The sequence below is a fragment of the Oncorhynchus kisutch genome, linkage group LG13 (genome assembly GCF_002021735.2).
Source record: "Oncorhynchus kisutch isolate 150728-3 linkage group LG13, Okis_V2, whole genome shotgun sequence".
Lineage (NCBI taxonomy): Eukaryota > Metazoa > Chordata > Actinopteri > Salmoniformes > Salmonidae > Oncorhynchus > Oncorhynchus kisutch.
Genome location: NC_034186.2, coordinates 28,457,918 through 28,484,675, shown reverse-complemented (window position 1 = coordinate 28,484,675; position 26,758 = coordinate 28,457,918). Strand labels below are relative to the sequence as shown.

Sequence of the window (26,758 nt, the reverse complement as noted above, 5' to 3'; positions counted from 1 at the left end):
TCCGTCATCATTGCTTTGCACAAAAAGGGCTTCACAGGCAAGGATATTGCTGCCAGTAAGATTGCACCTAAATCAACCATTTATCGGATCATCAAGAACATCAAGGAGAGCTGTTCAATTGTTGTGAAGAAGGCTTCAGGGTGCCCAAGAAAGTCCAGCAAGGGCCAGGACCGTTTCCTAAAGTTGATTCAGCTGTGGGATCGGGGCACCACCAGTACAGAGCTTGCTCAGGAATGGCAGCAGGCAGGTGTGAGTGCATCTGCACACACAGTGAGGCGAAGCCTTTTCGAGGATGGCCTGGTGTCAAGAAGGGCAGCAAAGAAGCCACTTCTCTCCAGGAAAAACATCAGAGACAGACTGATATTCTGCAAAAGGTACAGGGATTGGACTGCTGAGGACTGGGGTAAAGTCATTTTCTCTGATGAATCCCCTTTCCGATTGTTTGGGGCATCCGGAAAAAAAGATTGTCCGAAGACAAGGTGAGCGCTACCATCAGTCCTGTGTCATGCCAACAGTAAAGCATCCTGAGACCATTCATGTGTGGGGTTGCTTCTCAGCCAAGGGAGTGGGCTGACTCACAATTTTGCCCAAGAACACAGTCATGAATAAAGAATGGTACCAACACATCCTCCGAGAGCAACTTCTCCCAACCATCCAGGAACAGTTTGGTGACGAACAATGCCTTTTCCAGCATGATGGAGCACCTTGCCATAAGGCAACAGTGATAACTAAGTGGCTCGGGGAACAAAACATAGATATTTTGGGTCCATGGCCCGGAATCTCCCCAGATCTTAATCCCATTGAGAACTTATGGTCAATCCTCAAGAGGCGGGTGGACAAACAAAAACTCATAAATTCGGACAAAGTCCAAGCATTGATTATGCAAGAATGGGCTGCCATCAGTCAGGATGTGGCCCAGAAGTTAATTGACAGCATGCCAGGGTGGATTGCAGAGGTCTTGAAAAAGAAGGGTCAACATTGCAAATATTGACTATTTGCATCAACTTCATGTAATTGTCAATAAAAGCCTTTGACACTTATGAAATGCTTGTAGTGTTCCATAGTAACATCTGACAAAAATATCTAAAGACACTGAAGCAGCAAACTTTGTGGAAATTAATATTTGTGTCATTCTCAAAACTTTTGGCCACGACTGTAGGTAAAAGGACTTCATATTAATAAAGGAAATAAGAAATAACAGTACATGTATTATAAAAATAAAGCGAATTGGATGAAACATTTAGAAAAATTCATAGAAATGCTAGGAAAAAGTATTTACTTGTTACAAATGGAGTCATCCTTGATTCACCAAATTATATTTTGAAAGAGGATGCAAAGTACTTTAAGCATTCGTTCTCTTTTCAGTCTCCTCCAGTTCCACTAACTGAAGTTAATTGTAAGTATTCTTTGAATAAGAATAGTGTAAAATGAACAGCTGTACAGAAAAACGTCTTGATGCAATTAAAGCCTTTAGTCTATCGGGAAAATTCCAGGGCTGGATAGCATAACAGTTGAGGTATATTAAACCTTTTTTGATCTACTCAAATATCCACTATTAGCATGTTTTAACCACTCCTATAAAAGTTGTAAACTATCAGGTACTCATCAAGGTTTGATTTCACTATTACTGAATCTGGACCCAGGTGTGGTAAGTTTAAAGAGCCAGTCTATCTAAAAACTGGAGGCCCCTTACACTACAGTGTTGTGATCCAAATATCTTAGCAAAATGCACAGCACATAGAATTAAAAAGGCCTTGTTAAAAAGGCTCTGCTACAAATTGGTATAGGTATTGTGTCTCTGAATCAAACAGACAAGTTGTGACTGTCTCAGATGTAAGGAGTGAAATGTTACAATATACCCCACTTAAGGGGTCAGTTGTAATAGGGTTTGCGGTGAAATGTAACAGTTTGAAAAAGATTCATCAATCATGACATGCAATGAAATATTAAAAGCCTTTATTGAGAACATGAGAACAACATTGCCATGTTTAACATTTTGTGCAGCAGAAATAATAAAAATAATAAAACTATATTTTTATTTTATTATTTTAACATTCCATTAATTGGCACTTCTCAACTAAACAATAGAAAACTAAACAACATCTGGACTAAACAATTTAATGTTTGTGGTGTCCATTATGGAAAAAACTAATGCATTCCACATGTGAACAAGTGAGTTCTTGTGTGATCACATGTGAAGTTAATGTGATAACATGTCCAACATGTGAAGCAATGTGATAATATGAAACTACACGTGACAACGTGATCTCATGTTAAATAAATGTGACATGGAGATGCAACATTTCAACATGTGATACCATGAAGCTACACATCGCATTTCACGTGTGAAAATGTGCTTTTGGAACACTTAACATTTGTACAATTTCACGTGAAGTCACGTGCAAGTGAAATTTCACATGTGAATTCATGTGCACATGTCTTTTTGGAAGACTTCACATGAGATATTGAATGGATTTGATTATCTGACACAGGTTGCCCAAGCGGGAGGAGTTTCCCAGGGTAAAAAGGGATTGCATTCATTTTGGAAATGGGCTGCCTCCCGGGCAAAAGTAACGTAGATTAGCACGTGGGTGCAAGACTGTTTTACCAGTTGTCAGGACGTCACGTGATGGTCCTAAACCATTATAAGTATAGTAATGGTATGATTATGAGAGATGTGGACACTCGTTAGTTTCCCGCTGCTTCAGTTGAAGGGTACTATTCTGTTGCGGTTAAACCACACACGGTTATTATGAGGATGACAACATATAATGTTCCCTTCCACTTGGCTTTCCATACAAATCTGTCCCTTAAAATAGGAATCTGGTTTTTGGTCACCTTTTCATTATATACTGAACAAAAATATAAACACAACAATTTCAAAGATTTTACTGAGTTACAGTTCATAGAAGGAAATCAGTCAATTGAAATAAATTCATTAGGCCCTAATCTATGGATTTCACATGACTGGGCAAGGGCACAGTCATGGGTGGGCCTGGGAGGGCATAGGTCTACCCACTGGGGAGCCAGGCCCAGCAAATCAGAATGAGTTGTGAGTGGTCTGCGGTTGTGAGGCTGTTTGGATGTACTGCCAAATTCTCTAAAACGATGTTGGAGGCAGTTATGGTAAAGAAACAAACTAATTCTTTGGCAATAGCTCTGGTGGACATTCCTACAGTCAGCATGCCAATTGCACGCTCCCTCAAAACTTGAGACCTCTATGGTATTGTGACAAAACTGCACATTTTAGAGTGGCCTTTTATTGTCCCCAGCACAAGGTGCACCGGTGTAATGATCATGCCGTTTAATCAGCTTCTTGATATGCCACACCTGTCAGGTGGATGGATTATTTTTGGCAAAGGAGAAATGCTTACAAATAGGGATGTAAAGAAATGTGTGCAAAAAAATTGAGAGAAATAATTTTTGCGCGTATGAATGATTTCTGGAATCTTTTATTTCAGCTCATGAAACATGGGACCAACCCTTTACATTTAACTTTTGTATTTTTGTTCAGTACAAAAAGAGCGATGGCGAGATTCAAATGGTGAGATTAATGCTACCGCTATTCATGGCATTATTATGTGCGCCTGGGTCGTTGGCCACAGAGGCTACAGAAATTGCCTTCTTTTTTTACACTTTTTGCGTTCTTTTTTTGGTGGGTGTCTATATTAGACCCTATGTGTACAATTATACACAGCTCAAAAAAATAAAGGGAACACTAAAATAACACATCCTAGATCTGAATGAATGAAATATTCTTATTAAATACTTTTTTCTTTACATAGTTGAATGTGCTGACAACAAAATCACACAAAAATGATCAATGGAAATCAAATGTATCAACCCATGGAGGTCTGGATTTGGAGTCACACTCAAAATTAAAGTGGAAAACCACACTACAGGCTGATCCAACTTTGATGTAATGTCCTTAAAACAAGTCCAAATGAGGCTCAGTAGTCCTGGACAGTCTGTGGTGCAACAGTCTGTTGGTGGATGGAGCGAGACATGATGTCCCAGATGTGCTCAATTGGATTCAGGTCTGGGGAACGGGCGGGCCAGTCCATAGCATCAATGCCTTCCTGTCGCAGGAACTGCTGACACACTCCAGCCACATGAGGTCTAGCATTGTCTTGCATTAGGAGGAACCCAGGGCCAACCGCACCAGCATATGGTCTCACAAGGGGTCTGAGGATCTCATCTCAGTACCTAATGGCAGTCAGGCTACCTCGGGCGAGCACATGGAGGGCTGTGCGGCCCCCCAAAGAAATGCCACCCCACACCATGACTGACCCACCGCCAAACCGGTCATGCTGGAGGATGTTGCAGGCAGCAGAACGTTCTCCATGGCGTCTCCAGATTGTCACGTCTGTCACGTGCTCAGTGTGAACCTGCTTTCATCTGTGAAGAGCACAGTGGCCAGTGGCGAATTTGCCAAACTTGGTGTTCTCTGGCAAATGCCAAACGTCCTGCACGGTGTTGGGCTGTAAGCACAACCCCCACCTGTGGACATCGGGCCCTCATATCACCCTCATGGAGTCTGTTTCTGACCGTTTGAGCAGACACATGCACATTTGTGTCCTGCTGGAGGTCATTTTGCAGGGCTCTGGCAGTGCTCCTCCTGCTCCTCCTTGCACAAAGGCGGAGGTAGCGGTCCTGCTGCTGGGTTGTTGCCCTCCTACGGCCTCCTCCACGTCTCCTGATGTACTGGCCTGTCTCCTGGTAGCGCCTCCATGTTCTGGACACTACGCTGACAGACACAGCAAACCTTTTAATTTATAAATATTTTAAAACATAAATATTGAATATATATAATTTCGATGTAGCAAATTTTTCAATATATTGTTGAACTTTACATAACATATATACTACAGGAATATCAAAGTTCCAGAGTTAATATACTCTTCAGGCATATCAAGGTTCCAAGTTATCAAATCTTCCAGCCAGTAGAATGACTTCTTACCCCGGAGGCAATCATTAGGTGTGGGTCATTTTATGTCTTTTTAGATGGGCTGGTCTTCGGTATCCTTTTGCACACTGAGAGCATTTATACGGTCTCTCTCCTGTGTGGATAAGCTCATGGCTAGTCAGTTGGGTTTGTTCGACGAATCCTTTGCCACACTCAAAGCATTTATATGGTCTCTCACTAGTGTGAGTCCATCTGTGTCTCTTAAGGTCTCTGGAAAAGACAAAACATTTGTCACACTGAGAGCACTGATAAGGCTTTTCTCCTGGGTGGGTTTTCTGGTGTGCTTTTAGACTGGCGGGTGTTCGGTATCCTTTTCCACACTGAGAGCATTTATATGGTCTCTCTCCTGTGGGGATCGTTTCATGGCTGGTCAGTTGGGTTTGTCTTCGGAATCCTTTCCCACATCTTTTTTTATGTTTTTTGAGTGAATCAGCAAAGACGTAGCTCTTCCCACAGTCTGCACAGTGATATGGCTTCTCTCCTGTGTGACTCCTCTGATGCTTTTCCATAACATATTTATTGGAGAAGCTCTTGCCACATTGTGGGCATGTGGCTGGGGGCAGCTGTGAACACTTTTTTTTTGTTGCAATTATTTCCCCAGACTTCAGCAGAGCGATGTACTCTTCAGGGTGGGCCCTCTTGAGATGCCCATGGAAAAAACGTTCTATGGTGAAACCAAGTGTACAATGGGGGCATGGGTAGAAGGAGGACCCCCCTTTAGATTCACCTAAAGGAAAGAGAAAAAAACATCAAAAATAGAACCATAGTTATTGAGCTATGAAACGTGCCACGTGTTCTGTACATGTAACACATTATTTTATCTCTATACCCATAGACACAGAAAGTAGGGATGCTGAAGGTGCTGCAGCAACACCTTAAAAAAATCTGAAAAAAATATTAATACAAAAAAAAATCGTATTTTTTGAAGAAACACCCCCCCCCCACAAAAGTAGTGCACTGGGCCTTTTACTAGTATTAGCGGACCAATAACATCTGTAGTGCAGGAAAAACAACTATTCAGCATCTCTGCTTTGGCAAAAAAGGAAGTTAAAATAATTAAGAACATTATCTTGCAGGATTCAATAGTTGAAATTGTAAGAGTTGTTGCCCGGTCACTGCGATTGTCACCATCGATCACCACATTCTTTTGGAGAGATTGGAAACCCAAATTGTTCTACACGAACAAGTTCTGGCCTGGTTTAGATCTTTTCTGCGGAAAGATATCAGTTTGTCTCTGTGGATGGTTTGTCCTCTGACAAATCAATTGTACGTTTCGGTGTTCCTCAAGGTTCTGTTTTAGGTCCACTATTGTTTTCACTATATATTTTACCTCTTGATGATGTCATTCGGAAACATAATGTTAACTTTCACTGCTATGCGGATGATACACAGATGTACATTTCGATGAACCATGGTGAAGTCCCAAAATTGGCCTCACTGGAAGCTTGTTATTCAGACATTAGGAAGTGGATGGCGGCAAATCTTTTACGTTTAAACTCGGACAAAACAGAGATGCTAGTTCTCGGTCCCAAGAAACAAAGAGATGTTCTGTTGGATCTGACAACTAATCTTGATGGTTGGTTGGTTGGTCATCTCAAATAAAACTGTGAAGGACCTCTGCGTTACTCTGGACCCCGATCTCTATTTCAAAAGACAGCTTTTTTCCATCTACGTAACATGACAAAAACGCAAGAAAAGTTCATCCATTCTTTTGTCACTTCTAGATTAGACTACTGTAATGCTCTATTTTCTACTGTAATGCCCTACCTATCTTTCCGATTTGGTCATGCTGGACATAAAGACACATACCGTACGGTCACAAGACACAGGACTCCTTATTGTCAATAGAATTTGTAAGCAAACAGCTGGAGGCAGGGCTTTCTCCTATAGAGCTCCATTTTTATGGAATGGTCTGCCTATCCATGTGAGAGAAGCAGTCTCAGCCTCGACCTTTAGGTCTTTATTGAAGGCTCATCTCTTCAGTAGGTCATATGATTGAGTGTAGTCTGGCCCAGGGGTGTGAAGGTGAACGGAAAGGCACTGGAGTGACAAACCACCCTTGCTGTCTATGCCTGGCCAGTTCCCCTCTCTCCTCTGGGATTCTCTGCCTCTAACCCTATTATGGGAGTCACTGGCTTACTGGTGCTCTTCCATGCCGTCTCTAGGAGGGGTGTATCACTTGAGTGGGTTGAGTCACTGACATGATCTTCCTGTCCGGGTTGGCGCCCCCCTCGGGTTCGTACCATGGGGGAGATCTTCGTGGGCTATACTCAGCCTCGTCTCAGGGTAGTAAGTTGGTGATTTGAAGATATCACTCTAGAGGTGTGGGGGCTGTGCTTTGGCAATGTGGGTGGGGTTATATCCTGCCTGGTTGGCCGGGTCAGGGGGTATCGTCTGACGGGGCCGCAATGGTTTGTGTCGGGGTTCTAGGGTCAGTCTGTTATATCTGGAGTATTTTTCCTGTCTTATCCTGTGTCCTTATCCTAAGTATGCTCTAATTCTCTCCCTCTCCTCCCGGTGGACCTGAGCCCTAGGACCATTCCTCAGGACTACCTGGCCTGATATCTCCTTGCTGTCCCCAGTCCACCTGGTCGTGCTGCTGCTCCAGTTTCAATTGTTCTGCCTGCGTGCCTATGGAACCCTGACCTCTTCACCGGACGTGCTACCTTGTCCAGGACCTGCTGTTTTCGTCTCTCTCTACCGCACCTGCTGTCTCTGAATGCTCGGCTATGAAAAACCAACTGACATTTACTCCTGAGGTGCTGACCTGTTGCACCCTCTACAACCACTGTGATTATTATTATTTGATCCTGCTGGTCATCTATGAACATTTAAACATCTTGGCCATGTACTGTTATAATTTCCCCCTGGCACACCCAGAAGAGGACTGACCACCCCTCAGAGCCTGGTTCCTCTCTAGGCATCTTCCTAGGTTCTTGCATTTCTAGGGAGTTTTTCCTAGCCACCGTGATTCTACATTTGCATTGCTTGATGTTTGGGGTTTTAGGCTGATGTAAAAGGATGTTCCCCAATGCTGAAAGGGGTGCCTTGATTGAACATTTTTGGGAACCCCTGATATAGACATCTTCAGTATTGGCCCCCCCCAAAAATTCTTCGCCCCCCCCCCACTGCAAAACAATCACAGCACCCCCACCCCCAGACTACTTCCCACAGCTATATCTACACCACAACTGCAACCCACCCCACCAATGGTACTCACTGAAATCGACAGCATTAGCTTTCACATCTGTATCTGGCGTCATCCCTGGATCAATCCTGCTACAATCTTCAATCATTAAACCTCGTGAAATGTCACTCTCATGGTTTTCACAGTCCTTTGAAACAGAGAAGCGGATTCAGTTCAGTCAGAAAGTCAGTTACCTTCAAGAATTGGGGAAATACTAACTTGGCCCAAGAGCTAGGTTTGTGGATTGGGGTACACAGCTTTTAATAGGTAGGGTGTCAAAACAGTCAAAACAACTTGTGGAATGAAGAAACTTTTAAATTGACCCTACAAGAAGCTAACCCTACAAAACATCTCAAAGTGTGTATTTCACTCAGTACGTTATTACATGCTTGAACTCACTTTCACATTATCACTTTCCATCTCACTGTCCTCTGTATCTGAGCATGATGATGATGGTGATGTTTCCAACAGCTCCCAAGGCACTGACACTTTCACAACATCCTCATCTTCTGACTTCAACCAGTCTTCATTCTCTTCTTTCTTCACTGTAATTAAGGCAACTTCCTCTTCATCTACTGGCAGATGGGAGCATTCTTCAGAGTCCTCTTTGACTGGGACTGGAGAAGGCGGCACCTGACACAAAAAAACATAATTCTAACAACAACTCTGGGCTTGTAAGTGGGCTTGCAAAATGTTGAGTAGATACAAACCTTTACTTTGAGATATGTCATGCCTTTATGTCCACACTCCTGCTCTGTGACTCTATGCATGTCTGAAACTGTGTCAAAGGAAGGATCTTGTTCATCGGGGTCCTCCTTTTGACAAACCTGGGATGTTTCAACTCCTAACGACACAGCTGAAATCGGACATTCTTCAGCCTCCTCTTTAACCTCACTCCAATGTAGTGAGTGATCCTAGAACAGACCATGGTTGGTGAATAAACTCAACTTGACCAATAAAACTTGTTAGTGGATAGCCGATTGTTTAAGCTATTGTAAAATGTAATTGTTTCTCACTTTGAAGAATGCATAAAATACGGTTTAACATACAAAAAGCTCTTCTGGTTGACCACTGTTTTCATATGTCCCATATTTATCCATTGGATCCATCTTCAGTAGATGATGAACAGACCCGTGACCTGTCAATAACAAAACAAACCACCCAAATGTTAAATAAGATCAAAAGGCTCAACAAAGCCCATATGAAAGTCAACAATGGCACCGATGTTGACGTAAGCAAAGGGAAATTCCATAGTAACGGAATTATGCTGAGATTGAGATTTTTCACTTTGAAATGTATGTCAAACAAAAACAATTAATTGCAAAGTTTAAAGATGTGCCCCAGCGATTTTTTTACTTTTAGTGTTGAAAAGCGATATCCCAAGTATACAGTGCATTCGGAAATTATTCAGACCCCTTGACTTTTTCCACATTTTGTTACATTACAGCCTTATTCTAAAATGGATTCAATTGTTTTCCCCCCTCATCAATCTACAAACAATACACCATAATGACAAAGCAAAACCAGGATTAGGCCAAAGAGTTCAACCTTGGTTTCATCAGACCAGAGAATATTGTTTCTCATGGTCTGAGAGTCCTTTAGTGCGTTTTGGCAAACTCCAAGCGGGCTGTCATGTGCCTTTTACTGGGGAGTGGCTTCCATCTGGACAACTCTACCATAAAGGCCTGATTGCTGGAGTGCTGCAGAAATGGTTGTCCTTCTGGAAGGTTCTCCCATCTCAACAGAGGAACTCTGGAGCCCTGTCAGAGTGACCATCGGTTTCTTGGTCACCTCCTTGATCAAGGCCTTTCTCTCCCAATTCCTCAGTTTGGCCGGGCTGACAGCTATAGGAAGAGACTTGGTGGTTCCAAACTTTTTCTATTTAAGAATGATGGAGGGCAATGTGTTCTTGGGGACCTTCAATGCTGCAGAAATGTTTTGGTACCTTTCCCAGATCTGTGCCTCAACACAATCCTGTCTCTGAGCACTATGGACAATTCCTTCGACCTCGTGGCTTGGTTTTTGCTCTGACATGCACTGTCAACTGTGTGACCTTATATTGTGTCAATTGAATTTACCACAGGTGGACTCCAATCAAGTTGTAGAAACATCTCAAGGATGATCAATGAAAACAGGATGCACCTGAGCCCAATTTTGAGGGTCTGAATACTTATGTAAATAGGGTATTTGTTTTTTATTTTTAATAAATTAAATAAAAAACAGTTTTTGCTTTGTCATTATGGGGTATTGTGTGTAGATTGATGAGGAAATTGTTTTATGTATCCATTTTAGAATAAGGCTGTAAAATAACAAAATGTGGAAAAAGTCCAGGGGTCTGAAAACTTTCCTAAGGCACTGTAAATACAGCACTAAAGGGTCAACAGTTTAGCAAAATAGTATTTTTAGACACAACCGCAAACTTCAAGGAGTAGGGCATTTAAGGAGTTGGTCTAATGGGAATCAGCGACGTCGTCGGCCTCCCCCCATGCTTGAGGAACAATAAGGAGAACAAAAAAGCAAAGGCCCCACTATGTAATGACATATCTGGAACACCTATTGAGATGTGCCTTTAGTCAAGTAAATCAGGTGTTAAATGAGGTGAAAAGAAGTTTGGAGTGCCACTTTAAGTAGATGTGTTTTTGTAAAATGTTCTGTTAAAAGTAAGCCTTGTTCATAGAGTTGTACGGTTTGTTAAATAACTGTGCAGATGCACAGTTTGTCAGAAGTTTGCACAGAAGTTTTCCAAAAACGGTTAAATATCTATTTAAGCCCATTTCCGCCATCAATTTTTCATTTAATGTCGAAACTATCTAAACATATTGAGATACGCATGTCAAAATACATAAGTCAAAAATACATAGACATGATTTCAGGTCTATTGACTGTTTAGTGAAATTGCTTATCTATATAACCTATTTGTAGTTTTTGATCATATTGGAACTCCTTGCTATATGTTGCTCTGATTGTTAATGTCTAATAACATCTGGAAATATTTTAAATATAATGATATTTATAGTCATTTTACTCCAATATTTTTCTGTTGTTCAAACATCCCATTCGGCAAAACCAGTCCCACCATCACAGTTGAAGTTGCAGCTCCGGCGACTATTGCGCACTTTACAAATAGGCAATATTTTTGTAAACTTCATACGTTTTATTACATTGAAAAAAAAAAAATCGCAACTTGGTCCCATGTTTCATGAGGTGAAATAAAAGAACCCAGAAATGTTCCATATGCACAAAAAGCTTATTTCTCTCCAATGTTGTCCACAAATTTGTTTATATTCCTGTTAGTGATAATTTCTCCATAGGCAAAGATAATCCATTTACCTGACAGGTGTGGCATATCAAGAAGCTGATTAAACAGCATGATCATTACACAGGCACAGCTTGTGCTGGGGACGAGAAAAGGCCACTAAAATGTGCAGTTTTGTCACACAACAAAATGCCACAGATGTCTCAAGTTTTGAGGGAGCTTGCAATTGGCATCCTGCAGGGACGTCAACATTGTGAACAGAGTGCCCCTGCATACTCACCAGACATGTCACCCATTGAGCATATTTGGGATGCTCTGGATCGACGTGTACGACAGTGTGTTCCAGTTCCCGCCAATATCCAGCAACTTCGCACAGCGATTTAAGTGGGACAACATTCCGCAGGCCACAAACAACTGCCTGATTAACTCTATGCGAAGGATATGTGTCACGCTGCATGAGGCAAATGGTGGTCACACCAGATACCGAATGGTTTTCTGATCCACAACCCTACTTTTTTTTTGATAGTATCTTTGACCAACAGATGCATATCTGTATTCCCAGTCATGTGAAATCAGAAGATTCTGGTTTAATCAATCCATTTCAATATATTTTTATATATATTTCGCATAATGGCCCTGGGGGGGATGGCTGCCGTTTTATGGGCTCTTAACCAACCGTGCTATTTATTTTTATTTTTTTTGCATTGTTTGTAACTTATTTTGTACATAATTTTGCTGCTACTGTCTCTTATGACTGAAAATATCTTCCCGACATCAGATTACTCACCTTGAATTGGACTAAGAATTTTCTTTAATGAGACGTACGAGAGGGATTTTCTCCAGTCATCCAAACAGGCCCTCATCCCCGTCATTCGCAGGAGAAAGAGACCAAGGTTTCACGGAAGGAGAATGAGGTGCCTTGTGTGGATCCGGCAACGAGTGGCTAATCAGTCCGTGCCATCGGTACTATTGGCCAACGTACAATCGCTGGATAATAAAATGGATGAACTAAAAGCATGTATATCCTACAAATGCGACTTTAAAAACTGTAATATCTTATGTTACACCGAGTCGTGGCTGAACAACAACATGAATAACATACAGCTGGTAGGTATTACACTGTACTGGCAGGATAGAACAGCAGCCTCTGGTAAAACAGAGGCTACATATTCTATGTATATTTGTAAACAACAGCTGGTGCACGATATCTAAGGAAGTCTCTAGGTTTTGCTCGCCTGAGGTAGAGTATCGTATGATAAGCTGTAGACCAAACTATCTACCTAGAGAGTTTTCATCTATATTCTTTGTAGCTGTCTATTTATCACCACAAACCGATGCTGGCACTAAGACGACACTCAAATAGCTGTATAAGGCCATAAGCAAACAGGAAAACGCTCATCCAGAGGTGGCGCTCCAGGGAAACCAAATCTGACCATAATTCAATCCTCCTGACTCCTGCTTACAAGCAAAAAAGGAAGCACCAGTGACTACATAAATTTAAAAAAGTAGTCAGATGAAGCAGATGCTAAACTACAGGACTGTTTTGCTAGAACAGACTGGAATATGTTCCCGGGGTTCTTCCAATGGCATTGAGGAGTACACCACATCAATCACTGGCTCTATCAATAAGTGCATCGATGACATCATCCCCACAGTGACTGTACATATATACCCCAACCATAAGCCATGGATTACAGGCAACATCCGCACTAAGCTAGAGGGTAGAGCCACCGTTTTCAAGGAGTGGGACTCTAACTGAGATGCTTATAAGAAATCCCGCTATGCCCGCCGACGTACCATCAAACAGGCAAAGCATCAATACAGTACTAAGATCGAATCGTACTACACCGGCTCTGACGCTCGTTGGATGTGGCAAGGCTTGCAAACCATTACAGACTGCAAAGTAGAGGTCGAGCGATTAATTATGGCCGATTTCAAGTTTTCATAACAATCGGAAATCGGTATTTTTGTACGCCGATTTGTCCGATTTTTTATTTATTTAACTGGCCAAGTCAGTTAAGAACACATTCTTATTTTCAATGACGGCCTAGGAACGGTGGGCTAACTGCCTTGTTCAGGGGCAGAACGACAGATTTTTACCTTGTCAGCTCAGGGATTCATTCTTGCAACCTTACGGTTAACTAGTCCAATGCTCTAACCACCTGCCTCATGAGGGGGCCTGTTACGCGAATGCAGTAAGAAGCCAAGGTAAGTTACTAGCTAGCATTAAACTTATCTTATAAAAAAACAATCAATCAATCAATCATAATCACTAGTTAACTATACATGGTTGATGACATTACTAGTTTATCTAGCATGTCCTGCGTTGCATATAAATCATTGAAAAAGGACTGTCGTTGCTCCAATGTGTACCTAACCATGAACATCAATGCCTTTCTTAAAATCAACACACAGAAGTATATATTTTTAAACCTGCATATTTAGCTAAAAGAAATCCAGGTTAGCAGGCAATATTAACCAGGTGAAATTGTGTCACTTCTCTTGCGTTCATTGCACACAGAGTCAGGGTATATGCAACAGTTTGGTCTGCCTGGCTCGTTGCGAACTAATTTGCCAGAATTTTACGTAATTATGACATAATATTGAAGGTTGTGCAATGTAACAGGAATATTTAGACTTATGGATGCCACCCGTTAGATAAAATATGGAACGGTTCGGTATTTCACTGAAAGAATAAACGTTTTGTTTTCGAGATGATAGTTTCCGGATTCGACCATATTGACCTAAAGCTCGTATTTCTGTGTGTTATTATGTTATAATTAAGTCTGTAATTTGATAGAGCAGTCTGACTGTGCGATGGTAGGCACCAGCAGGGTCGTAAGCATTCATTCAAACAACACTGTCGTGCGTTTTGCTAGCAGCTCTTCGCAATGCTTCAAGCATTGCGCTGTTTATGACTTCAAGCCTATCAACTCCCGAGATCAGGCTGGTGTAACCGATGTGAAATGGCTAGCTAGTTAGCAGGGTGCGCGCTAATAGCGTTTCAAACGTCACTCACTGAGACTTGGAGTAGTTGTTCCCCTTGCTCTGCATGGGTAACGCTGCTTCGAGGGTGGCTGTTGTCGATGTGTTCCTGGTTCGAGCCCAGGTAGGGGCGAGGAGAGAGACGGAAGCTATACTGTTACACTGGCAATACTAAAGTTCCTATAAGAACATCCAATAGTCAAAGGTATATGAAATACAAATGGTATAGAGAGAAATAGTCCTATAATTCCTATAATAACTCAACCTAAAACTTCTTACCTGAGAATATTGAAGACTCATGTTAAAAGGAACCACCAGCTTTCATATGTTCTGAGCAAGGAACTTAAACGTTGGCATTCTTACATGGCACATATTGCACTTTTACTTTCTTCTCCAACACTTTGTTTTTGCATTATTTAAACCAAATTGAACATGTTTCATTATTTATTTGAGGCTAAATTGATTTTATTGATGTATTATATTAAGTTAAAATAAGTGTTAATTCAGTATTGTTGTAATTGTCATTATTACAAATAAAAAAGTTTTTTTAATAAAAAATATATATATAAATCGGCCGATTAATTGTTATCTGCTGTTTTTAGTCCTCCAATAATCGGTATCGGCATTGAAAATTCATAATCGGTCGACCTCTACTACAAAGGGAAGCACAGCCGAGAGCTGCCAAATGACACAAGCCTTCCAGACGAGCTAAACTACTTCTAAAGTCACTTCGTGGCAAATAACACTGAAACATGCATGAGAGCACCAGCTGCTCCGGAAGATTGTGTGATCACGCTCTCCGCAGCCGATGTGCATAAGACCTTTAGACAGGTCAACATTCACAAGGCCACAGGACCAGATGGATTACCAGGACGTGTACTGCGAGCATGTGCTGACCAACTGGCAAGTGTCTTCACTGACATTTTCAACCTCTCCCTGTCCGAGTCTGTAATACCAACATGTTTTAAGCAGACCACCATAGTCCCTGTGCCCGAGAACACTAAGGTAACCTGCCTAAATGACTACCAACCCGTAGCACCCACCCTCTGTAGCCATGAAGTGCTTTGAAAGGCTGGTCATAGATCACATCAACACCATTATCCCAGAAAACCTAGACCCACTCCAATATGTATACCGCCCCAACAGATCCACCGAAGATGCCATCTCTATTGCACTCCAGCACTGCCCTTTCCCACCTGGACAAAAGGAACACCTATGTGAGAATGCTATTCACTGACTACAGCTCAGCGTTCAACACCATAGTGCTCTCAAAGCTCATCAATAAGCTAAGGACTCTGGGACTAAACACCTCTCTCTGCAACTGGATCCTGGACTTCCTGACGGGGCGCCCCCCAGGTGGTAAGGGTAGGTAACAACACACTACTCTGATCCTCAACACGGGGGCCCCTCAGGGGTGCGTGCTCAGTCCCCTCCTGCTCAGTCCCCTCCTGACCTTCACGTCTTAAAGTAATGATGGACTGTCATTTCTCTTTGCTTATTTGATCTGCTCTTGCCATAAAAAGGACTTGGTCTTTTACCAAATAGGGCTATCTTCTGTATACCGCCCCCCAACCTTGTCACAACACAACTGATTGGCTCAAACACATTAAGAAGGAATGAAATTCCACAAATGAACTTTTAAGAAGGCACACCTGTTAATGGAAATACATTCCAGGTGACTACCTTATGAAGCTGGTTGAGAGCATGCCAAGACTGTGCAAAGCTGTCATCAAGGCAAAGGGTGGCTATTTTGAGGAATCTCAAATATAAAATACATTTTGATATTTTAAACACTTTTTTGGTTACTAAATGATTCCATATCTGTTATTTCAGTTTTGATGTCTTCACAATTATTTTACAACATAGAATATAGTTGAAGTATGATGTTTACATAAACCTTAGCCAAACACATTTAAACTCAGTTTTCACAATTCCTTACATTTAATCCTAGTAAAGGATCACCACTTTATTTTAAGAAAGTGAAATGTCAGAATAATAGTAGATAGAAATATATATTTCAGCTTTTATTTATTTCATCACATTCCCAGTGAAGAAGCCACTGCTCTTCTTTTTTAGGTATCTTTCTTAAGACTGCATTGTTGGTTAAGGGCTTGTAAGTAAGCATTTCACTGTATAAGGTTGTATTCAGCACATGTGACAAATAACATTTTATTTTATTTATTTATATGAACTGTAACTCAGTAAAATCTTTGAAATTGTTGCATGTTGGACTTATATTTTTGTTCAGTGTAGTTCCAATAGGCCTACAGTGTTGTTGGATGGTTGCTTGGACAGTCGCTTAGGCTGTATTTGGCTGTTATTGTTGAAAACACTATTTCCGATGCAGCAGCTGGGTTAGCTACTTAGCTAGCTAGCATTGCTAATATTAGCAACAATGATACAGGCTTCAATCATGAGAGACTAGTGATTTGCCTGTACATTTTCTAATACATGTTATGTTCTAAAAGCCCTACATGTTGTTAGGACTGTTGTTAAAGACAGTTGCTTAGATTAAATTGAGCTGTTATTGCTGCAAACACTTATTTAGGACGTAGCAGTCACTGCTAGCATGCTAGATAACCATCAGATACATTAACTTATGGTTAGTATTCGTTAGCATCTAAATTTGAATTATTTCTTAGTGTAATGCAGTTGATTGGTGACAATGACATGAACATATATTCAGCGTGATATTCATGCAAGCATTAAAATATGATTACAACCCAAAAGCAACCCCCACCCACCACTCTGGGACCTGTGGGGACATCTGTGGAATTCCCACACAATGTTACAAATGAAGAAACATATCCTATAAGAATGGTCAACGATCTCAAACTCTTGAGTTAGATTTAGTATCTTAAAATGTTTGACATTATATCTAAACATTTTGAGATATTACCGAGCATTTTATTAATTTGCGGTGGCGGGAATGGGCTTCAATAAATATCTGCTCTGATTCAAAGATGTCTGCAGAAAGAATGGGCAGTCTGCTTTAAAGCCAACTTTAGTTTGAAAAAATTTTTTGATTATCAAACTACATTAAGTGAAGTGGATTAACACGGGTAACATCCTGGGTACCTGATTTGTACTACACAGTGATGGATACTTATGGATTTATTTATTTTTTACCCCCTTTTTCATGGTATCCAATTGTTAGTAGTTACTGTCTTGTCTCATCGCTACAACTCCCGTACGGGCTCGGGAGAGATGAAGGTCGAGAGCCATGCGTCCTCCGAAACACAACCCAACCAAGCCGCACTGCTTCTTAATTAACACAGCGCGCATCGAACCCGGAAGCCAGCCGCACCAATGTGCTGGAGGAAACACCATACAACTAGCGACCTGGTCAGCGTGCACTGCGTCCGGCCCGCCACAGGAGTCGCAAGTGCGCGATGAGACAAGGATATCCCTACCGGCCAAACCCTCCCTAACCCGGACGACGCTAGGCCAATTGTGCGTCGGGTCGCCCCATGGACCTCCCGGTCGCGGCCGGCTGCGACAGAGCCTGGGCTCGAACCCAGAGTTTCTGGTGGCACAGTGCCTTAGACCACTGCGCCACCCGGGAGGCCCCTACTTATGGATTTTAATGTAATTCTATTCATGATGATGTAGCCTGAATAGGTACAAAGAGGAAGAAATAGGTCATTTATGCTCTCATCAAGGTAATAACTTAGCAATTTGTATGGACATCTGAAAGGGTACTTAATAAAACTCAACGCAATAAATCTATTTTCTTGGGCTTTTAGCCTGTGATTTTCTCAAACATATATTCATTTTATGTTTCTACTTTACCTCCTCATAATACTCCTTCTCCTTTGCTTTTCATAATTTGTCAGTGGCATGGTGACAATCTGTGAATAATACATGAGTGGAATGAACGATGGAATTGTATTCCATACAATGGAATCCATTTTTATTACAGAACTACTAGTATCAAGATGATAACAATCAATTGATTCCCCATTCAAAACTGCATTTGAGAAAGGACACACAACTGTACGTCCCTCTCCTGCCAATCAGAGACCCTCTTCATAGTCAAAAGCCATCAAGTGGATGTGTTGTATTCGAAATGTCCTAAGAGGGATAGATCTACCAAGATATCCCAGCTACATTTTATTATGAAGGACCACACACAGAGAGACACTGTTTGCTTTCATTTGACACCCAATATGCTCTTATAAACTTCACATGTCGGTCCTTATGGGGTTTTATACCTACAGTTTGCAAACACGTAACGTTATAGCTACACTCTTTGTTATACGGTACTAGCACCATCTTTGGTTAAGCACTAGTACATTGAATTGCCCTATGCTAACTAGCTAACTAACTAGATTAGTTATAGCTGGCAAACAGATGGCTTGAATAGTTAGCTACACACCCAACTTATCATCAAATGACAATATTATAAAGCTCATATGTTTAGATAAATACATAAAACATATTTACCTTTCGGTAGTTGGTTACATGGATGCTTAACAGGAGTATCGGAGGGTCGTGGAATATTATTGTGGTTGTATATACGGAAACTCAAAAAGACCAAACTACCACCGAGTTTGAAAACACTTTCCTATTTTACTACCACCTACTGGGCATACATGAAAGTGAATCATACTGCCCTACAGTTGTGTCAGATAACGAAAAGGCCTAGCTTGAATGATTATGAAATAGAGACCAATGTACCAAGAATAACAGACCCTTAATGAGGTGGTATTGTACTACATGATTATATATTCATAATTTATTATTTATTCCCATCCTCCGACACCTACTCATTAAAGAGTGGTGGAGCGGTCTAAGGCACTGCATCTCCGTGCTAGAGGCATCAATACAGACCCTGGTTCAATTCCAGGCTGTATCACAACTGGCCGTGATTAGGGGTTCCATAGGGCGGAGCACAATTGGCCCAGCGTTGTTAGGGATTGACCCGGGTAGGCCATCATTAAAAAAAATATATATTAAAACATGTTCACCTTTATTTAACCAGGTAGGCCAGTTGAGAACAAGTTCTAATTTACAACTGCGACCTGGCCAAGATAAAGCAAAGCAGTGCAACAAAAAAACAACACAGAGTTACACATGGGATAAACAGAAATACAGTCAATAACACAATAGAAAAATCTATATACAGTGTGTGCAAATAGAGTAAGGAGGTAAGGCAATAAATAGGCCATAGTAGCGAAGCAATTACAATTTAGCAAATTAACACTGGAGTGATAGATGTGCAGATGATGATGTGCAAGTAGAAATACTTGTGTGCAAAAGAGCAGAAAAGTAAATAATAACAATATGGGGATGAGGTTGGTAGTTGGATGGGCTATTTACAGATGGGCTATGTGTCACATTCTGACCATAGTTCTGTTATTTTATTCTTTGTTTTAGTATGGTCAGGGCGTGAGTTGGGGTGGGCAGTCTATGTTGGTTTTTCTATGTTGGTTTTTGTGTTCGGGCTAGTATGGTTCTCAGAGGCAGGTGTCGTTAGTTGTCTCTGATTGAGAATCATACTTAGGTTGCCTGGGTTTCACTTTTGGTTTGTGGGTGTTTGGGCCACACGGTACATTTTTGGTTTTGTATATTTCACATTTATTATTTTGTTCCAGTGTTCTTGAATAAATCAATATGGACACTTACCACGCTGCATTTTGGTCCGATCCTTACTCCTCCTCAGACGAAGAGGAGGAAATCCGTTACACTATGTACAGCTGCAGCGATCAGTAAGCTGCTCAGATAGCTGATGTTTAAAGTTATTGAGGGAGATAGAAGTCTCCAACTTCAGCAATTTTTGCAATTCGTTCCAGTCATTGGCAGCAAAGAACTGTAAGGAAGGGCGGCCAAAGAAGGTGTTGGCTTTGGGGATGACCAGTGAGATATACCTGCTAGAGCGCGTGCTAAGGGTGGGTGTTATGGTGACCAGTGAGCTGAGATATGACGGAGCTTTACCTAGCAAAGACTTATAGATGACCTGGAGCCAGTGGGTCTGGCGACGAATACGTAGCGAGGGTCACAATGGTGGGTGGTATATGGGGCTTTGGTGACAAAACGGATGGCACTGTTATAGCAAACTGGATGCAGTCTGAGTAGAGTGTTGGAGGCTATTTTGTAAATGACATCCCTGAAGTCAAGGATCAGTAGGATAATCAAATTTACGTGGGTATGTTTGGCAGCGTGAGTGAAGGAGGCTTTGTTGCGAAACAATTTGTCCCCTGTATGTGTCAACTGATGTCTTCTAAGATCTCTGGAAAAGCCCAAACATGTTTGACACAGAGCACTGATAAGGCTTAGGCTTTTCTACTTTGTGTGTTTTCTGGTGTGCATTGAGAATTTCCAGCTGGCAGGAGGACTTCTTACACACCTTGAAAAAACATCTAGCTGGAGCTGAGCCCCCCCATCTGTTTTGAATTGTTATTTTGGCATGAATACGTGTCACATATTTGTTTGCAAACAACGTTAAAAAAATAATTGAGTTAATAAAGCCTCATGCAAACATGGTCTCTTTGTTTTCTTGTGTAAGGCAGCTCAAAATGGGTTTTCAGCCTAGCTCAGTGCTTTCTGTGACGGTGGGCAGCCAGTGAAAAATACGGAGCGTAGGGGTTGGTAATGTTCTCTACTTGCGCCGTGATTGACTCAATGTTCTGTCACTCATGGGGACACTACACAATCTACGGGGAGAGCTCAAATTCAGGCCCCTTGGGTACTGCCATAAAGTTACATTAGAAGTGCCCATCCAAGAAGTCTCAAGTTAATTGGCCACAGATAAAATTACGTCAAATCACGTTATATCTACTGTACCATAGCGTTGATTGGACTGATCATGTCAACGTCATACTTTCAAAATCTTAGCTAGCAAGCTAGCAGTCATCATGAATCAAGTTGACAATCTACTGGCAAATCCTATTCAAGCCTTGTCTTATGAAGAGAAATTATAAAGAGAAACTACAGATAAAAATGTATCGTGCTCATCGGCCATAAACATTACACAAGTTGGAAATCGCAAATTCAACAATGAGTGGTTTGGAAGGAATCAGTTTCAACTGCAAGCATAGCAAAGCAATCACTAGCCTGCTATTCATTGGAGTGGTTGTGTGGTCCAAAGTCTGGGTTTAAGTATCTTTCCCATGCTTAAAAGGATAAACAATCAACATTGGCCATGCTGTCCATACAGCATGACTTCTGCCGTGTTCAAAACAACTGGAAACTCACAACTGGGAAATCTCAGACTTCAGTGAGTTTACGACAACTGGCAACTCTGAAAAAAACAAGCTCCGACAGGGAAAATATGTTTTGAATGGTCATCCAACTCGGAATTCCAAGTTGGGAACTCGGGCCTCTTTCTAGATCTCCGACCTGAAGATCACTGACGTTATGATTTGACCTTGTTCTTTTCAGAGTTCCCAGTTGTCTTGAAAGCACCATAAATCCAGAGAATCTGAGACTTTGATGACAAAATTTGCCCATAAGGACCGCCACCCCACCTTCCTGTTCAAGTGAGCACAGCACAACAAGGTATTGTGTGCTGCTGCATAAATTATGTAATATGCCAGGGAGATATATATACTGTAGCTAAGAAAGTAATACTAAGTATATGTTGTGTAGTAGGCACGTGCCTCACCCTAATAATAATAATTATTATTTGGTCCCTTTTTCCCTCATAACTTTGCCTACTGTCCTGACTTGGAGAAATGTCATCATTGAATATTGTAAGAGCTTTCATTGTCTGCTTATATGCCCATGGTGGAAATTCTTACACAGGGACACTCAGTCAATCTTAATTGAATCATTGTTTATTGTCAGCGCGCAGGAGAGGTTCCAACAAACTTGATGCACCATGGTGAATGTCTGTTACGAGCTCTAACGGGGCAGTCGTATTAGTTCCCTTATATACTGACAAGTTATATTTGCATGATTTAGCTTATTCATCATTCATAATCAATGTTTGCTTCATTCATGTGACGACCAATACTGGGTCATGCATGTGACAGACTGATACCTCACAAGGCTTCTTCTCTCTAAGCTGAGACCTTGAAACTGAGATTCCCCTTTCTCGAAGGTTCTGGGCGTACTGCCAAATTGCAGATCCTGAAAATGAGGATTCGTTCAATCAGTCATTTGCATGAACACAGAAATTGATTTATACAAACATAACACAGAAATGTATTATTAGAAAGGCACAAACATAAAAATGTCCATCTCATCTTATCCTACAGTTCTGACTTGGTGTACAGGGAGAATACTGTAAGAAAGGCCCATGTTCTGAATTCTGTCGCTGTACATTTCAAAAGTGCTGAACAAATAGTTATATTGACTATGTCTGTCCTAGCTCCTCATGTCTTAATCGAAATGACAGATTGCCTCTTATGCGCTCGTCATCCCCTTATGCCATAGTTTGTACATCTCAATTGTCAGTAGAAACCACATTTGTTTAAGCAAGTCAGCTATGTTTTTTAAAGGCAGTAAATTAGACTGAATGAACTATTTCGCTGCCAGACAAGGCTCCGCTTATAGCCAGGTGTAGCAGTGGTAAGGTGTTGGGACTACTGTTGGGACAGCTTTATGTAGGCCCTAACAGTTTGTGGGCACCATCTACCACCCTTATAGTGCAATTTATGTATTGATTGGTGTTGTGTTGTGTAGTGCCTTTGCTAGCACGCACCCAAAACATTTTTGGGGACTTAGCCCCGCCAAGATTTACATGCTAAAATCGCCACTGGAAATTATCTTCATGGTTCTAGGTCTTGCCGGATTTAGCGACCAAAATTATTTTCATGGTCCTTCGTATTCTGACCTGCTATAGTAGAGATACCATGAAAAAATGTCTAGCTGGAGCTCATCTGAGCGGTTGGCTATGAATGCCCTCGCCCGCTAGTACACTTATACTGGCTCTGACTGGATCTGCCCACTATAATGTTGTCCGGTTAGAACATGATGATGAGGCCCATAACTGTACTTTTGCATGGCCACGACTGGCCACGACTGCATGGCCATGCACGCCTCCAACTCAATCATCAAGTTTGCGGACGACACTACAGTGGTAGGCTTGATTACCAACAACGACGAGACGGCCTACAGGGAGGAGGTGAGGGCCCTCGGAGTGTGGTGTCAGGAAAATAACCTCACACTTAATGTCAACAAAACAAAGGAGATGATTGTGGACTTCAGGAAACAGCAGAGGGAGCACCCCCCTATCCACATCGATGGGACAGTAGTGGAGAGGGTAGTAAGTTAAGTTCCTCGGCGTACACATCACAGACAAACTGAATTAGTCCACCCACACAGACAGCGTTGTGAAGAAGGCGCAAGCAGCGCCTCCAACCTCAGGAGGCTGAAGAAATTCGGCTTGTCACCAAAAGCACTCACAAACTTCTATAGATGCACAATCGAGAGTATCCTGTCGGGTTGTATCACGGCCTGGTATGGCAACTGCTCCGCCCACAACCATAAGGCTCTCCAGAGGGTAGTGAGGTCTGCACAACGCATCACCGGGGGCAAACTACCTGCCCTCCAGGACACCTACACCACCCGATGTCACAGGAAGGCCATAAAGATCATCAAGGACAACAACCACCCAAGCCACTGCCTGTTCACCCCGCTATCATCCAGAAGGCGAGGTCAGTACAGGTGCATCAAAGCTGGGACCGAGAGACTGAAAAACAGCTTCTATCTCAAGGCCATCAGACTGTTAAACAGCCACCACTAACATTGAGTGGCTGCTGCCAACATACTGACTCAACTCCAGCTCACTTTAATAATGGAAATTGATGGAAATTGATGTAAAAATATATCACTAGCCACTTTAAACAATGCTACTTAATATAATTTTGACATACTCTACATTACTCATCTCATATCTACAGTGGGGCAAAAAACTATTTAGTCAGCCACCAATTGTGCAAGTTCTTCCACTTAAAAAGATGAGAGAGGCCTGTCATTTCCATCATAGGTACACTTCAACCATGACAGACAAAATGAGAAAAAAAATCCAGAAAATCACATTGTAGGATTTTTTATGAATTTATTTGCAAATTTGCAAAATAAGTATTTGGTCACCTACAAACCAGCAAGATTTCTGTCTCTCACAGACCTGTAACTTCTTCTTTAAGAGGCTCCTCTGTCCTCCACTCGTTACCTATATTAATGGCACCTGTTTGAACTTGTTATCAGTATAAAAGACACCTGTCCACAACCTCAAACAGTCACACTCCAAACTCCACTATGGCCAAGACCAAAGAGCTGTCAAAGGACACCAGAAACAAAATTGTAGACCTGCCCCAGGCTGGGAAGACTGATTCTGCAATAGGTAAGCAGCTTGGTTGGAAGAAATCAACTGTGGGAGCAATTATTAGGAAATGGCAGACATACAAGACCACTGATAATCTCCCTCGATCTGGGGTTCCACACAAGATCTCACCCCGTGGGGTCAAAATGATCACAAGAACGGTGAGCAAAAATCCCAGAACCACACGGGGGGACCTAGTGAATGACCTGCAGAGAGCTGGGACCAAAGTAACAAAGCCTACCATCAGTAACACACTACGCCTCCAAGGACTCAAATCCTGCAGTGCCAGACGTGTCCCCCTGCTTAAGCCAGTACATGTCCAGGCCCGTCTGTAGTTTGCTAGAGAGCATTTGGATGATCCAGAAGAAGATTGGGAGAATGTCATATGGTCAGATGAAACCAAAATATAACTTTTTGGTAAAAACTCAACTCGCCGTGTTTGGAGGACAAAGAATGCTGAGTTGCATCCAAAGAACACCATACCTACTGTGAAGCATGGGGGTGGAAACATCATGCTTTGGGGCTGTTTTTCTGCAAAGGGACCAGGACGACTGATCCGTGTAAAGGAAAGAATGAATGGGGCCATGTATTGTGAGATTTTGAGTGAAAACCTCCTTCCATCAGCAAGGGCATTGAAGATTGAACGTGGCTGGGTCTTTCAGCATGACAATGATCCCAAACACACCGCCCGGGCAATGAAGGAATGGCTTCATAAGAAGCATTTCAAGGTCCTGGAGTGGCCTAGCCAGTCTCCAGATCTCAACCCCATAGAAAATCTTTGGAGGGAGTTGAAAGTCCGTGTTGCCCAGCAACAGCCCCAAAACATCACTGCTCTAGAGGAGATCTGCATGGAGGAATGGGCCAAAATACCAGCAACAGTGTGTGAAAACCTTGTGAAGACTTACAGAAAACGTTTGACCTCTGTCATTGCCAACAAAGGGTATATAACAAAGTATTGAGATAAACTTTTGTTATTGACCAAATACTTATTTTCCACCATAATTTGCAAATAAATTCATTAAAAATCCTACAATGTGATTATCTGGATTTGGTTGTCATGGTTGAAGTGTACCTATGATGAAAATTACAGGCCTCTCTCATCTTTTTAAGTGGGAGAACTTGCCCCACTGTATATACTGTACTCTATATCATCTACTGCATCTTTATGTAATACATGTATCACTATCCACTTTAAACTATGCCACATTGTTTACATACCCTACATTACTCATCTCATATGTATATACTGTACTCGATACCATCTACTGCATCTTGCCTATGCCATTCTGTACCATCACTCATTCATATATCTTTATGTACATTCTTTATCCCTTTACACTTGTGTGTAAAAGGTAGTAGTTTTGGAATTGTTAGGTTATTTTTTGTTGGTTATTACTGCATTGTCGGAACTAGAAGCACAAGCATTTCGCTACACTCGCATTAACATCTGCTAACCATGTGTATGTGACAAATAACATTTGATTTGATGGTCACCACCATACTTGTGTGGCTTTATTGAATTAGGAAACAGCATGTGAACAGTCCGTCAGCATCATACGTTTTCCTTCTTACAACGGCATGTAAACACACAATTTTTTGACCCCGGCAGGTGAAGGTTATTGGAGAAACAGAGCGCACAGTGGAAAAGGAGGTTTTAAAGAACAAAGGAAAATAGTATTTCAACACAGAATTAACTCCCAAAGACAAAGCTTGGCGGACGTTCCACTGGTGGCGAAGTGTTTACTATGTTTGTTTTGGCTTTTGTATTTCAAGAACGCTGCCAAAGCCTGATAGTAATAAACCAGTTTAACCCTTCACTTGGACTGGTGTTGTGTGTCTATGTGTAAACCCTGCCTTACAAGAACCCGGCGCCGAAAATGCTACAGTGGCCTTACATCTCGTTATTTAACAGCAACAGTTTTTGTGACAAAACTATGGGTAGAATTGAAAATGCAACAAACACATTGAAGTAGAGTATATTGTGATAAATTGCAGGCCGCACTACTTGCCGAGAGTTCTCAGCTATACTTTTCGTGGCTGTTTATTTACCAGCACAAACCTATGCTGGCACTAAGACCGCACTCAGTCAGCTGT

The 26,758-nt window shown here is 41.7% G+C and overlaps 1 protein-coding gene across 1 annotated transcript; it reads right to left on the bottom strand.

The window, feature by feature from the left end:
* Positions 1 to 1,939: 1,939 nt before the first annotated feature.
* LOC109902654 (zinc finger protein 502-like) lies at positions 1,940 to 18,915 on the bottom strand. The gene is made up of 6 exons (XM_031785943.1): positions 18,841 to 18,915; positions 9,203 to 9,291; positions 8,864 to 9,067; positions 8,553 to 8,786; positions 8,187 to 8,301; positions 1,940 to 5,693 (listed from the first exon to the last, which is right to left on the bottom strand). The coding sequence occupies exons 2-6, from the start codon at positions 9,260 to 9,262 to the stop codon at positions 4,975 to 4,977; spliced, it is 1,332 nt and encodes a 443-aa protein (XP_031641803.1). The 5' UTR covers positions 9,263 to 9,291; positions 18,841 to 18,915; the 3' UTR covers positions 1,940 to 4,974.
* Positions 18,916 to 26,758: the final 7,843 nt, after the last annotated feature.

Excerpts from the sequence above, each read along its gene's own strand:
- LOC109902654 (XM_031785943.1), bottom strand. The coding sequence starts at position 9,262 with ATGGATCCAATGGATAAATATGGGACATATGAAAACAGTGGTCAACCA. Across the intron at positions 9,068-9,202 it reads GTCAACCAGAAGAGCTTTTT|GATCACTCACTACATTGGAG; the intron begins GTATGTTAAACC and ends GGTCTGTTCTAG. Across the intron at positions 8,787-8,863 it reads TGACATATCTCAAAGTAAAG|GTGCCGCCTTCTCCAGTCCC; the intron begins GTTTGTATCTAC and ends TTTTTGTGTCAG.